The 12,275-nt window shown below is 48.0% G+C and overlaps 1 protein-coding gene across 1 annotated transcript in view; it reads left to right on the top strand.

The window, feature by feature from the left end:
* Window positions 1-1,591: 1,591 nt before the first annotated feature.
* TNPO3 (transportin 3) overlaps window positions 1,592-12,275 on the top strand; it is a 29,065-nt gene continuing 18,381 nt past the window's right edge. The window contains exons 1-5 of the mRNA XM_026091198.1: window positions 1,592-1,807; window positions 3,192-3,265; window positions 4,121-4,277; window positions 8,467-8,610; window positions 11,740-11,915. Of these exons, the coding sequence (XP_025946983.1) occupies window positions 1,685-1,807; window positions 3,192-3,265; window positions 4,121-4,277; window positions 8,467-8,610; window positions 11,740-11,915 (674 nt within the window). The 5' untranslated portion in view covers window positions 1,592-1,684. The remainder of the gene's footprint in view (window positions 1,808-3,191; window positions 3,266-4,120; window positions 4,278-8,466; window positions 8,611-11,739; window positions 11,916-12,275) is intronic.

The following is a 12,275-nucleotide window of genomic DNA, read 5'->3' as shown; positions in this document are numbered from 1 at the left end:
ACGTAATGTGATGACTGTTGGATGCAGTTGGCCTGTCACTTCTGAGGGTCCATGGAAAATAGAGGCTTGGGTCCAGCAGTTTTTTTCGTGGTGCATGTCAGAAGAGTAGGGTGAGTCACTTGACGTCAGTCACACGCCTCTAGTAGCAGGAGAGCACAGGGTAAATTGTGTGACTTGTTCGGTTTGAGCTGAAATATGCACACAAAAAAATTCAGATTTCAAGTGTTTTGGAAAAACAAAACAATAATTTTAATATTTAACAAAAACAAATACATTTACCAAAATAAAGTGTCTTTCCAAAGAAAGATGGCTTCTTCAGTTCTGATAGTCCTCTTCACTGCTAATAGTTTCTTTCCAAACTTTGCTCAAGTTCTCCAGCAGTAGCCCTGCTCTTCCGTGGTTGGGTTCAGCGATGGCTGGTGGACCTGACTGAGCTTTCCTTCCCTGGCTTGCTTAGTTTTCCCCCTGAGCCCCGTGCAGTAAGTCTTCAGCAGGTCTAGTTGGTGTCCGCGGTGTGAAGTGCTTGTCCTCTGTGTCTGCCTATTCCCTTACGAACAGGTTGTAACCGGTAATTCTGTCCCTGTTGTACTGCCCCAACACCAGCTTTCAGTGTTGTCCCTTATATCAGGTTTCTTCTCCTCCGTGGAGACGAGCCAGGCTTCCAGGACTGATGTAGGCATAACCCAGGGCGGGGGAGGAAGGAGTATTTTCCTATCTTCTGTCACGGCAGTTTGGCTTGTTGATGCTGCTGAGTTTGCTTTGCGTCATCTTGGGAACGTGCGGGTGGCACACCGGTCTGGCAGGTAATGCCCGCATGCGGGGGCCGGTCCCCTGGCTTACTTAGCTCTCTCCTGGTAGACTGAGGTCCAGTGCTCCAGAGAGGGCAAAGCCCTCACTTTATACCAGTCAGAGGGCTGTTCTTTGCATCTCTCCTTTCTCTGGCCAGACAGATGAGCCACTGATTTCCCTCTCTGCTGGCTCCCTTCCAAGATCTTTAGTGTATCCCCAGTCTGCTGTGGAGTCGTTGGCTCCAGTGTACGCTGCTAGCACTGGAGATTTGCCTGATGACTTCGATCTTGCAATTACATGTCATTATTTTGATCAGGGGAGACCTTTATACTGTCTTCTTTTTTCCTTTTGTCCCTTGCTGAGCTCCCTCCATTCTCATTGATACGTAATAGGAGCAGCAATTACCCGTCATAGCCTGAAAAGCCTCTCTTGTAGCTTTTTAGTGCAAGGACGTGCATCAGATATGCTCTCTAATCTGTTCTCCCAGAGGGAATTCAGGTAACCGAGGCACCGAGCAGCTCTGCTGATGCCAGGCGTGTGCTGGAAACTGCTCTGCTTGTGTGAGGTATCGGGCAGGTGTCACTGCCCTGGCACCAGGCCCTGCAGCAATGTGCTCGGCATGGACTCCTCTGCTGACAGTCTTCCCTGGAGAAACGGCCGGGGACACGTGTGCTTTCATCCGTAGGAATTTGGGCTTTCCCTTATCTCAATACGTGGCTTTGTATCGTAGAAAACCCACTTCAAGCCTGCTGGTACCTACTGAATTTGTTCCACGTTTCTCCTCCTGCTTGCTGATGATGCTGTGGCCTCTCTCTAGGTTCACGCGTGGGAGATCTCAGACCAGCTGCTGCAGATCCGGCAGGATGTGGAATCGTGCTATTTCGCAGCGCAGACCATGAAGATGAAGATTCAGACTTCATTCTATGAGCTCCCCACAGACTCGCATGCTTCGTTACGGGACTCGTTGCTGTCCCACATCCAGAACTTGAAAGACCTGTCACCTGTCATCGTAACCCAGGTAGGCCCTGCGTTGAGCGGAGAAGGGGGAAGGAGCCGTTCTCGAAATGGCTGCAAGTGAAAGAAGTCTGAGGCTTGCATTCAACAGTAAAGCCTGGACAGTTAGTCTTAATGGGCTGCTCAGAGCAGACTGGTAGCCGGGCTTGTGTCACAGCCCTGCTAGAGCCGTTCTTTACAGTAATTGCTGGCTTGCTTGGAGGAGGCAGGATAGATGCTGCAGGTCACACCGATTGTGGCCATTTCCAGCTCTGTCACTTCTGGTTTTTTTTGAAACAGCCTTTGGTCTCCCTTGGTCGCTTTTCCTCCAGCGCAAAGCAGGGATAACAGAGAAAGTCAATGCCTGCGGCCAGCCGGTCGTGTCTCCAGTACAGGATTGTTTGCTCTTGCTGATCATTTGATTCCTTTAGTTAAATCAACTACTTCATCCCGTTGTTTGCTGTTTGGAGAGAGTGAGAGGAGGAACAGCTGTTCCTGGGGGGGTTTTCTGCTCTCAGCAATGGAAGCAAAGGGCAGATTTGCCCAGCAGCGCTCTGAGCGACTGGAAGGGCTTCTTCTGAAGTGCTTTTATGTTCTCAGAGGACCCCTTCCATCTGAGAACATGCGTTCCAGTTATGCCTCCGTCTCGCTGACACAGCTTTGTGGCACAGTGATGTTCGACACTGTGCAGACTGAGGCTAGGGTGGCTGTTCAGACCCTAAATAACCCAAAGGAGGATACCGCCTGTTCCTGTCGGGGCAGCAGGCGTACTGAACTTGACCACAGTTGCAGTAGGATTGGGTCTGGATGATTTTTTTTTGATTCCAAAAAAATCCATAGCCAAGCTTGTAACATTTGAGAATAGATAAGATACTAAAGGAAGGATGTTTGCACTATACCTTCTGACAGCCAACTTGAAACGTTTTCTCTGTAGCTGGGAAAGCACAGGCAGGTGTGTGATGGTATAGGAGGATGCAAGGAGTAGTTCAGTCTTACAGACCCCCAGCTCCTCAGTCTGACAGAACTGAGTGTGTTGCCTGTGGGGGAGTGATAGGGCCAGCACTGCCGCAGATCCGCTAGAAATACCTCTGACAAGTAGGTATCTTAGAAGATCACATGCTCTCCGTCACCGAATACATCATCCGCAAGAGACAAACTGCTAAGATCTGTTGTGTAGCCCCTTCTTTCCCAAAGGGATTATGCACACACCAGGGATACGGTGAATTAACTCCCCCTGCTCTGCAAGCCCTGTGTTACCTACGAGCCCAGACGAGCACAGGTTTGACCGAGGGTCAGCACCCTTTCCCCTGTGCTGTTGGGTGGAATCTAGGAGTCTTGGTTTTAGCAGTAGGATTTCAACAATCACTAGTCTGAGCTCTGTTTTTTCTCCTCTTCTCCTCCCCTTTTAGCTTGCTTTAGCAATAGCAGACCTTGCCCTGCAAATGGCTTCTTGGAAAGGCTGCGTACAAACACTGGTTGAAAAGTAAGTAACTGCTTATATCATTAAACTCTGAATTGTTCATTGAGTAAACAGTAGTGGGTGAACCTGCACGATCCAAAAAGGCGCACAGCAGGAAATGGCCAGGGAACAGGGAAGTGTCCTGATCAATAACTTAGTGGCTTGGATTATAGCAGGGAGATAGGCTAGAGGGGAGGAAGCGAGTCTGTGTACGTCCCTGTGTAATAGAGGCAGTGCACAACTCTGTGAGCTCGACTTTGAGCCACACTGATTTTTCTCGTCTCCTGTTTTTGTTGCTTTATGATCCCTCGTCCCCTCCCATTTTTAGCCTCTAGTGCAGGATTGAACAGCAAGCTCAAGTCCTTCACTGCTGCTCTTCAGTCAGCTCTTGCTGCTGTTCGCTGTCCTGAGGCGCTGCATTCGCTTTGCCGGTGCAGCTGTGCCCAATTTTTGTTTGATGGAGTTTTTCACTAGCGTGGGGCTGCCGTGTGTTCACTGACACGGGATATCACGTGCTGTAGTACTATTATGCTGAGACTGTCTTGTTCCGGACAGTATCACCATGCTATGGTGGTCCCATGGTATTGTTGAAAGGGGAAGGAATTTAATTTGTCTGGGCAATGGCAGTTGGACTTGATTTGCTTGTAGGACAGGACAACTTTTGCCATTTTTCTCAAACTGGTTGTTAAAAATTTTGAGCTTTACCATCGAGTCAGATACATCTCATCAGTGCTCTGCCTGTACAGCTGGACACTCAAGTGTGTCTGGAATAACTCTTCCATCTCCAGCTGTGTAACCTAATTTACAGTATTTAGCTTTTTTGTGTGTGCTTAGCTACCACCTGCCTTCATGCACTGTCCTTCCTCTCCTTTGTTTCAGGTACAGTAATGATGTTACATCGCTGCCCTTTTTGCTGGAAATCCTCACGGTGCTGCCAGAGGAGGTTCACAGCCGATCCTTGCGCATTGGAGCCAACCGCCGTACTGAAATCATAGAGGATCTGGCTTACTATTCCAGCACGGTCATCTCTCTGCTGGTAAGGAGATGTGACGCTCGCAGTGACTGAGCGCTCTTAAACCGCTGAGGAAGTTCATGCAGTCGTTTTTTCCCCCTCTGTGTCATCGATTCTGGTTATTCCAGGTTGGGCATGATCAAAAAGCTGTTTGGCAGCTGGCAGGAAGTCTGTGTGAAACAGGCTGATTTTATAGTCCGGTTCCAAATGGATGAAAGTCTTAATCAGAATCACAGTAAGGTTTCTATTGTTAGCACTGGACTGAGAATTCAGCTGGTTATGGAAACTTAATAACTTTCTCATCCTCTCAACTGAACTCTCCACGTGAGGATTGTGTCGTCGTTGTAAGCGATGATGCAGAGTGTCGGGGCTTGTCTTCCAGGCCGGTATGTTTAAGTTCAGGAGAGTGCCATTAGTCTCCTGCACTGTCAGTCCGGTAGTTGGCTAGGACTGAATTCATGCACAGGCTGTGGCAGTTCTGGGTTATCTGATGGCTGAGCAAGAAATTGCGTCAGCCCATTATGGTACGTGTACAGATCTGTTAGAAGAGGGGCAGTCAGGTACTTAGAGGCTTGGATTTCTGTCGCTCCTCATGCCCTCTGCTCTTCAAACATAAGTACATGTGTGATAAGCTGAGGATGTGTGTTTAGCTGTGCGTTGTGTTCAGCATTGGCCAAGTGGTATTACTGTGACAACATTAAAACTGCCCGAGTGGGGAGAATACAGCCAAATTTCCTGGTCTTTTTTTAGAGGTGTTTCCCCTTTGAAGGAGCATTCAGGCTCTCCAGGAGCCGGATTGTTTTGGGCCCCAAAACAGGGCACATTTGGGGAGCAGGATATAAGCTTCAGAGGCTGAAAGGAGATGGTTGAAATGAATCCAGCCCTGCTCCCTGCCAGCTCCTTCCTTTCCAGAGAGCCACTTCTCATTTTTTTGCAGTGTTGTCTGAGTTCAGGAAATGAGTGGCCCATCTGATCCCCGACTTAAGATTCAAATGAAGCGTGTACCTTAGCTCCTAGAGCTTCCTGTGATTTTTACCATTTCACAGTGCTTGCTTAAATAAAGCAAGATAATGTACCCTTGGCTGTGCATATTAAGACTGTAATTCCACCAAGCAGCTGGTTAATGTCACCATACTCCAGGYGGAGTCAAACTTTGGTGCATTTAATTACAGTATCCAGCCCAAAGTCATTTCTGTGCTTTGCAGCCCCATCTTTCCTAGCTTTGCTGCCTTGCCCTCCTGGGTCTGTGGTGTCTCACTGCTGTCTTCCAGCTGCCTTTCTTTTGCCTGGCTGGTCTGCTGACCGGTATTCCTCTGGTAATTGAGTTGTAGCAATTGAATACAGAAGGACTTTACTTCAGATCCCTAATGCTTTATCCAGTTTAAATTACACGTATTTTGCTGCGGCATTTTTATGCCATTTCTCTGAATTACAGAATCACAGAAGCTGCCCCGTCTCCCTTTGATATGTGGGTGTCCCCTTTGCTGTTAGACTGTAGTTTAGATTTCCGTTTCACTGAGGAGCACAGCTGCATGTAGGTTTTTAGTTTTGCGTGTGAATCTGTTCTCTTCTCCTTTAACTGATATTTCTTGCAGGTCTTTTCTAGCTCTAGGCATGCCGTGTCTTTGCACGACCCCAGTACCGTGCTGCTCGGAAATGGGCAGTGTTCTGGGGGTGCTGTCAAGAGCTGGAGAGAAGGGGAATGCCTCCTCCGTGGGATGTGGTGGGATGTCTCTGCCCGGAGAAACCTCAGTTCTCATAGCGCATCACTTTGTGGTCCCCCAGGCTTGTGTGACCTGCGATTTCGTTTTTCCCTCCTTGCCTGTCGGACGTTAGTTGCAGTCCCTCCAAACTTCTCTGATATGACACAACATCAAACTTGGCTCTCAGTAGTTTTGTCTGTAACTTCTCATTTTGTGTCATCTACTTCTGAAGTTGGTTCGTTTAGCTTGAAGAAAAGGGTGGAGTACAGCCAATTAGGCTCCTAGGGCTTGCTTTAAATTTCAGTCATGCTGCTTTTTGCCTGATCTGAAACCTTTGCAGAAAGTCGTCGTTCTGTTTCCACACTGATTAAGGAAAGCCACAGGCAGCAGTTGGAACAGAAATATTAGTGTGGCAGATGCATCTGGTGGATGTTTCACTTTAACTTTGTGCGACACCTTAGTTTTGCTTTTTGCTTGGAGATGTAGGAAGGAGACTTCATTTCTCATAGTTATTCCGGTAACTCTGAAGGAAGGGGGATCGTGGAGACTAAAACGTAGCAGGACACAGAGTTGTGCATCCCCTGTCCCTCAGTAACCTGGTTCTTGTCTGTGAAGACTGCCTTACTCTCCCCCGATGCACTCACTGCATGTATCGCAACGAAGGTACGTGCCATTACCACCCCAGGCATTAGGGGAACCTGCTTCCGCCTCTTCTGTAGGCTTAGCTGCCTCTGAACGAGTCCTAGCTCGATTCTGAAACTTCATCTTCCTCTTATGCTGCCCAAAAGCTCTCTGCTGTGCCTTCCCTCTTAGCTGTCTCCATCCCCTCGTGCTTTTTCTGGGAAGCTTTGGAGAAGTGTGGCTGTCAGATTGGTTAGGCATGCGAGATCACCTTGCTCCGACTGCTCACGGCCTCGTCGGAGATGACGCGAGGAGCCAATGTTGGATCATGAAGGGTCGTAGCCAGGTCAGCCAGCCCCAGCGGCAGAAACTAAATCCCTGAGCACATTCCCCTGCAGTGACTGTGCCGAGCTCGGAAGGGACAAAGCCCCTGACAGCAGCCCGGCACCGCTGATGACCCACGTGCAGTTATGGCTGCTGAGAGCAGAAGGGGGCAGGCGGTTTCGCAGGTGGGCCTGTCGTTTGCTTGCCTTGCTGTACAGGCTGTGCCCGTACGGTTTTCTCTATCCCGGTATGCTCTGCATCTGCGAGACTCCGTTCAGACTTCCTCTGCCCAGAGCTTCCTTAGCAAATTCCAGCGTGGGCATTTTAACCAGCTGCCTGAAGAGCAAAACTAAATTTCCTGCATAGGATTCAAATGTTAAACTCACTTTCTTGGGTTACAAAAAGGCTTAATTAAAAAAAATAAAAAAAACCCTACAGAAACTGTGATAAAGTACAAGATCAGCCTCCAGGATTAAAGTGTGAGGCGGTCAGTGAGGAATTGCTTGGCTCCTTCTGGGGAGAAGGAGGATCTGGGGTGCTCGTCCAGGTTCTGTCTGTCCAACTGGTTTCCCTTTTCCTCAGCCTAGTTAGGTCAGGGCACCCTTTGGAGTTAAGCTGTGGCAAGGGTTGCTGTTAGATGCTGCTGAGCAGCAGAAGGGTTTGGCCATCACTGGAAATAAGAGCCACTAGCTACTGTGTGCGCAGTGGCGTGTAGGTCATCCGGTTGGCCTTTGGGTTAGGTGTGACCCTCAGGATTATCTTCTTGCCAGCAGTCATGATTTTGTGGTGAGGGATGTAAATTTGAGATCAGAGTGAGCTTTAGGGATTTATTATGTGTGAAACTTGTTAGTGTCTCTGCTCCATCAGTCTGAGACAGAATTCTGCAGAAAACTGATGGGCTGCGAATGGATGAGAACATTCAAGCTGCTTTCTCACTTCTGTAACAGCAGCTGAAGTTGACTGGTAGGTTTTGGCTCAGCCCATACATCTCATTGGATAGGGGGCTTCTTAGGGGCAGCCGGGACTGGGGACAGGGGTGTTGGAAACGGTTTGCTTTCTTGAATGCGCCTCACGTGGACTTTGAGAGCTGCAGCGCTTGGTGCTCGCTGCTCTTGAGAGGCTGCTTTCAGAAATGCTGTGTTCCTGATTTCAAGAACAACATGGGGACTTGGGGCACCTTAGTGTTACCAAGCAGATGCAGAAGTCCTCTCTGCTGGCGCAGGCATCCTCGGGGGTCCTGGGCTCTTACCGGGTGGATATCTTCTGGGTCAGAGTGCTTTTTCCATGTGCGTATGACACTGCTGTTTGGTCGTGCAAAGTTTTGCACATCTCTTGAAGGGATCAGTTCAAATAGTGATGTCGAACAGGCTGGACTGCTGATTCTCCCAGTCCCCCTGCATCTTGCTAAGCATCATGGAGGAGCTCTTGATGTTAATCGTAGAGATGCCAGGTTGGCTTTTCAAAAGAAGTTGTTTTGGAGGTTTTATTGTTGTTTTGGGGTGGTTTTTCTTTTTTTCGCTTGTAAAACTGTGGTTCCTAAGCAGTTTTTCCTTGTCCTGCTGTAGATGACGTGCGTGGAGAAAGCAGGCAATGATGAGAAGATGCTCATCAAAATCTTCCGGTGCTTGGGGAGCTGGTTTAACCTCGGTGTTCTGGATAGCACCTTCATGGCAAACAGCAAGTTACTGTCACTCCTCTTCGAGGTGCTGGTGAGTATTTCTCTCATGTGCTGGGAGTGGGAGCCTTGGGTAGTAGGATGATGTTGCTTTTAAATCCAAGAGTATTGGTCTGTTGGGCTTGTTTTGTGCTGTCACCTGTGATTGAGTAGAGTGACGCTGCTTTTCCACACCCAGCATGCAGGCACTGAAGGTGAGTTTCTTCCCTTCTTTCTCTCTTGATTAGGAGCCTTCCAGTCTTTACCCTGATCAGCTCCTTAGAGTGAGCTGACCCTCTCTGCTAGCAGGTGGGGAAGAACAAGCTGGCTGTGCCTTGTAATAGATCCACGCTGACAGCTCCAGGCCTGAAATGCCAGTCTTCATTTTGAACCTGTTGTCTACCTTGAAGGACAGTTGGAGAGTGGCAGCACAGAGCGACAGTCCTGTTCTGGCTGCCGCTGAAATTTCCCACGCCATCTTCCCTGACGCGCTGCCTCCTGTTGGCACCGGGAAGTGTAGAAGGCACCACATGCGTAACACCTAATATTAGCTAATATCTCAAGGAGGAAAGCAGAAATACACTTACAAACAGTGCTGCTTCTGACCGTGTGCTTGGTCCTTAGTTTAGGAACTTGGTTTCTCTGGACCAAACCGATGTTGTCATGGAGGTGATGCAGTGAGTGCAGAGATGCATGCCCTGCACGGAGTTCCTGAATGCAGAACTGCTCAGGGAAATGGGAGAAGCACCCAAATTCTCACAACTTTTCAGCTTTATTTGCTTCACTAATGGATATTATTTACTGAGATCTGGGAGGGAGCAGATTTTTTTTTTTTAATCTTGTGAGATTTTTCCATAGTAAGAGAAAACTGAATAGCAGAGGTTTGCCATAGATGGAATTAGAGAAAACCTTCTGCCTGTGACTTAAAATTGAAATATTCTGGGAGAGGTACAGGTTTACTGGAGTCCATCACCCATGACCTGGGATGGGTGAACAAGAGAGACAGATAGAAAGTATTGGCAGAGCTTTTGGGTGTAAACAGAAAAAGCACGTGGGCTTTTTTGGCTATTTGTGTGGAGGAAAGAATCTGCAGCTCGTTCAGTATTATTTTTTCCTGCCCATCTTCTGTTCTGACACAGAAAATATGTGTTCAGAGGTGAGACCCATTCACTTTGTTCTTGGAAGGGCATTTAAGACTCCTAAATCTTTTCCAAGCAGATGCTCTTCCCTGGTTTTACCGGAGCAGTTCTCAGCCACCTGGCTTGGCTATTCCTCTTGAGTGCGTTCCTGCTAAATGGTGTCCGTGATGCACCTTCTCCCTGTGTCGCTCAAGCATCGCGGCTTTCCTGCAGAGCAGGCTGGTGCCTGGGGAAAGCAGAGGTCACCGCTGTCTCTGCGGCACGTTGGGCTAAGACAGGACTGCAGCAGGAATAGAGGTGTTTGGTCACAGGAACCCTATGTTGCCATGGGTGATTCTTTCATCTCTGCAAACCCGTTACTACATTTGTTAGCAGACAGAACATCAGGAAAAAAGTTCAGAGACGATTTAATCTTCTATTTATGTCTGTTCCCCTTATTCCTGCTCTACTAATCATCAATTTTGGACCCTGTATTAAACAGATGCTTTGTCTAGTTCAGGCAGGAGCCAGTGAGCCAGGTTCATTTTCTGTGATGGGTGCAAAACATCCAGAGCAGAATAGAAGATTTAACATTGGAGAAAAGACCATTTTTAGTCGTTACCGTTGGTAGTCCCTACAGCCAAAGTAGGGTGCCAGGTTTACTTTTGAGCATGCTTAGGTTTTTGTGACTTTAAAAGAGAGATGGTTTTGGTCTGAAATGCTGTGCTTGATCCTTTCTCCAGGTCAAATTGTCTTACAGAAATCTCTGAGCAAAAAATATTTGTTGTGCGTTACTTGGAGTAAGTTTGCTGTCTTCATGGTTAACTTTTTAGCTCCAGAAGTTGTCTGTGTTCCTCCTTAAAGAAACTAAATTTGTGTAATACTAAAATCAATTTTGCTTTTGCCCCCTCCAGATTTTCAATAAAATTGTACAATTTCCTGAGGTAAAGTGTTAAAAGAAGGAAAATAACTCCTGAATGACTTTTTCTTTTCTCCATATCTGAATGTGGGAGAGCTCAGGAGACCAGTAAAACAAGGAGGCTGGGAGTATCCTGCGTCACTGCGGCAGGGAGGGCAAAGAACTGAACAAATAAAAAGCCAGAATTCCCCGAGGATACGGCTTTCTGCTGCAGCCCTGCTCGGACCCGCAGCCCAGCCTGAGTATTATCGATGCTTTCCGCCATTGTAAATGGGAACCCTCATTTGCATCTCTTCCATGGTACAGATTAAATAAGTGACGAATGTAAATGAGGGTTTCCATTCAGTGGAAGAAGGAATAGACTATACTCGGGCTGAGCCGCAGGTCTGAGCGGTGCTGCAGCAAAAACCTGCATCCTCTGGGACATGGGGTGTTTTGCTCACCAGCCTTTTTTATTGCATTGCTGTTACTTTTACACTTAGGGGTTTTTTTGTTTTTTGTTTTTTTCACTCCCCCTTTCCACCTTCATGTGTGATCTGGAGGCTTAATGAATTGTTTTCCAGATGCTTTGAGATCTCTCGTGAAAGGACACACATAGGCACACACAAAATTACTGTTCCTTTGTTTCCTCTCTCCACTTCACTGTTTGCTCCCTTCCCCTTCTTAGTATGCCAATCTTGTCTCCCTTCTTAATTGCCCAGGGCTCCGTGGGAGCCATTAAAGCGCCTGTTAAATCAGCCTTGCACAATTGCTATAAACGTCTACCAGCCGGGACCCGAAACCCACTTGTTCACCCCAGACCGTCATAGTGATAAATATTTCGTATGCGCTTCTGTGAAACCTCACTGCCTTCCCTACTCGGTCGGGGATAAAAACAGAACGTTTTGCCTGAGTTACCGCAGGTCTCAGCTGGCCTTGTTCCTCTTATGTCTGCAGCTCCCAGGCCAGGCTCGGTGCGGAGGGTCCGTTTTGACCTCGAGTGTCTGTGCTGGTAAAGCTGCACAGGCTATCCAGGGATTGTTGGGAAGCTGTGGCTAAGCTGTAGGAAGCACGCTGGGAACAAAAAAGAATTGAATAGGATCTTCAGTAGCATCTCGTTTCTCACGGTGTAATCGCTGGGCTCATTTCTGCTTCCTCTTTCTTGCAGCAACAAGACAAGACATCGTCAAACCTCCATGAAGCTGCTTCGGACTGCGTGTGCTCAGCGCTCTACGCCATCGAGAACGTGGAGACAAACCTGCCCCTGGCCTTGCAGCTTTTCCAGGGCGTCCTCACTCTCGAGACTGCCTATCACATGGCTGTAGCACGGGAGGACTTAGACAAGTAAGTGAACTTACAGCCATGGCTGTGCCCAGAAAGGGAGGAGAGCTGCAGTAATTACCTGTCATTGTGTCTGTCCACAGTTATTTTTGGAATCTGTGGTGTTCGCGTGTAGCACTCCGAAGTCACTTATGCAAATCAGTATTTGTTGAACAAAAACAAGTGAGCAAATTATTTTCTTGCCCTTGATGCACCAGTTTGTGCTCCAGGCGTGTGTGATCAGCTCAGACTTTGACAGAGAGCTGTGACTGTTACCATGCTAGACTTGCCGGGCTGCTTGATCTTCCTTGCTGTGGGCAAAGGACAAGGAAAATACCCTGAGGTGCAGCTGATGCCTTGCCAGCCTTGAAACAGTTAGAGGTT

The sequence above is a fragment of the Apteryx rowi genome, unplaced genomic scaffold (assembly GCF_003343035.1).
Source record: "Apteryx rowi isolate R43461 unplaced genomic scaffold, aptRow1 scaffold_9, whole genome shotgun sequence".
NCBI lineage: Eukaryota > Metazoa > Chordata > Aves > Apterygiformes > Apterygidae > Apteryx > Apteryx rowi.
This window is presented reverse-complemented; position numbering and strand designations above follow the sequence as displayed.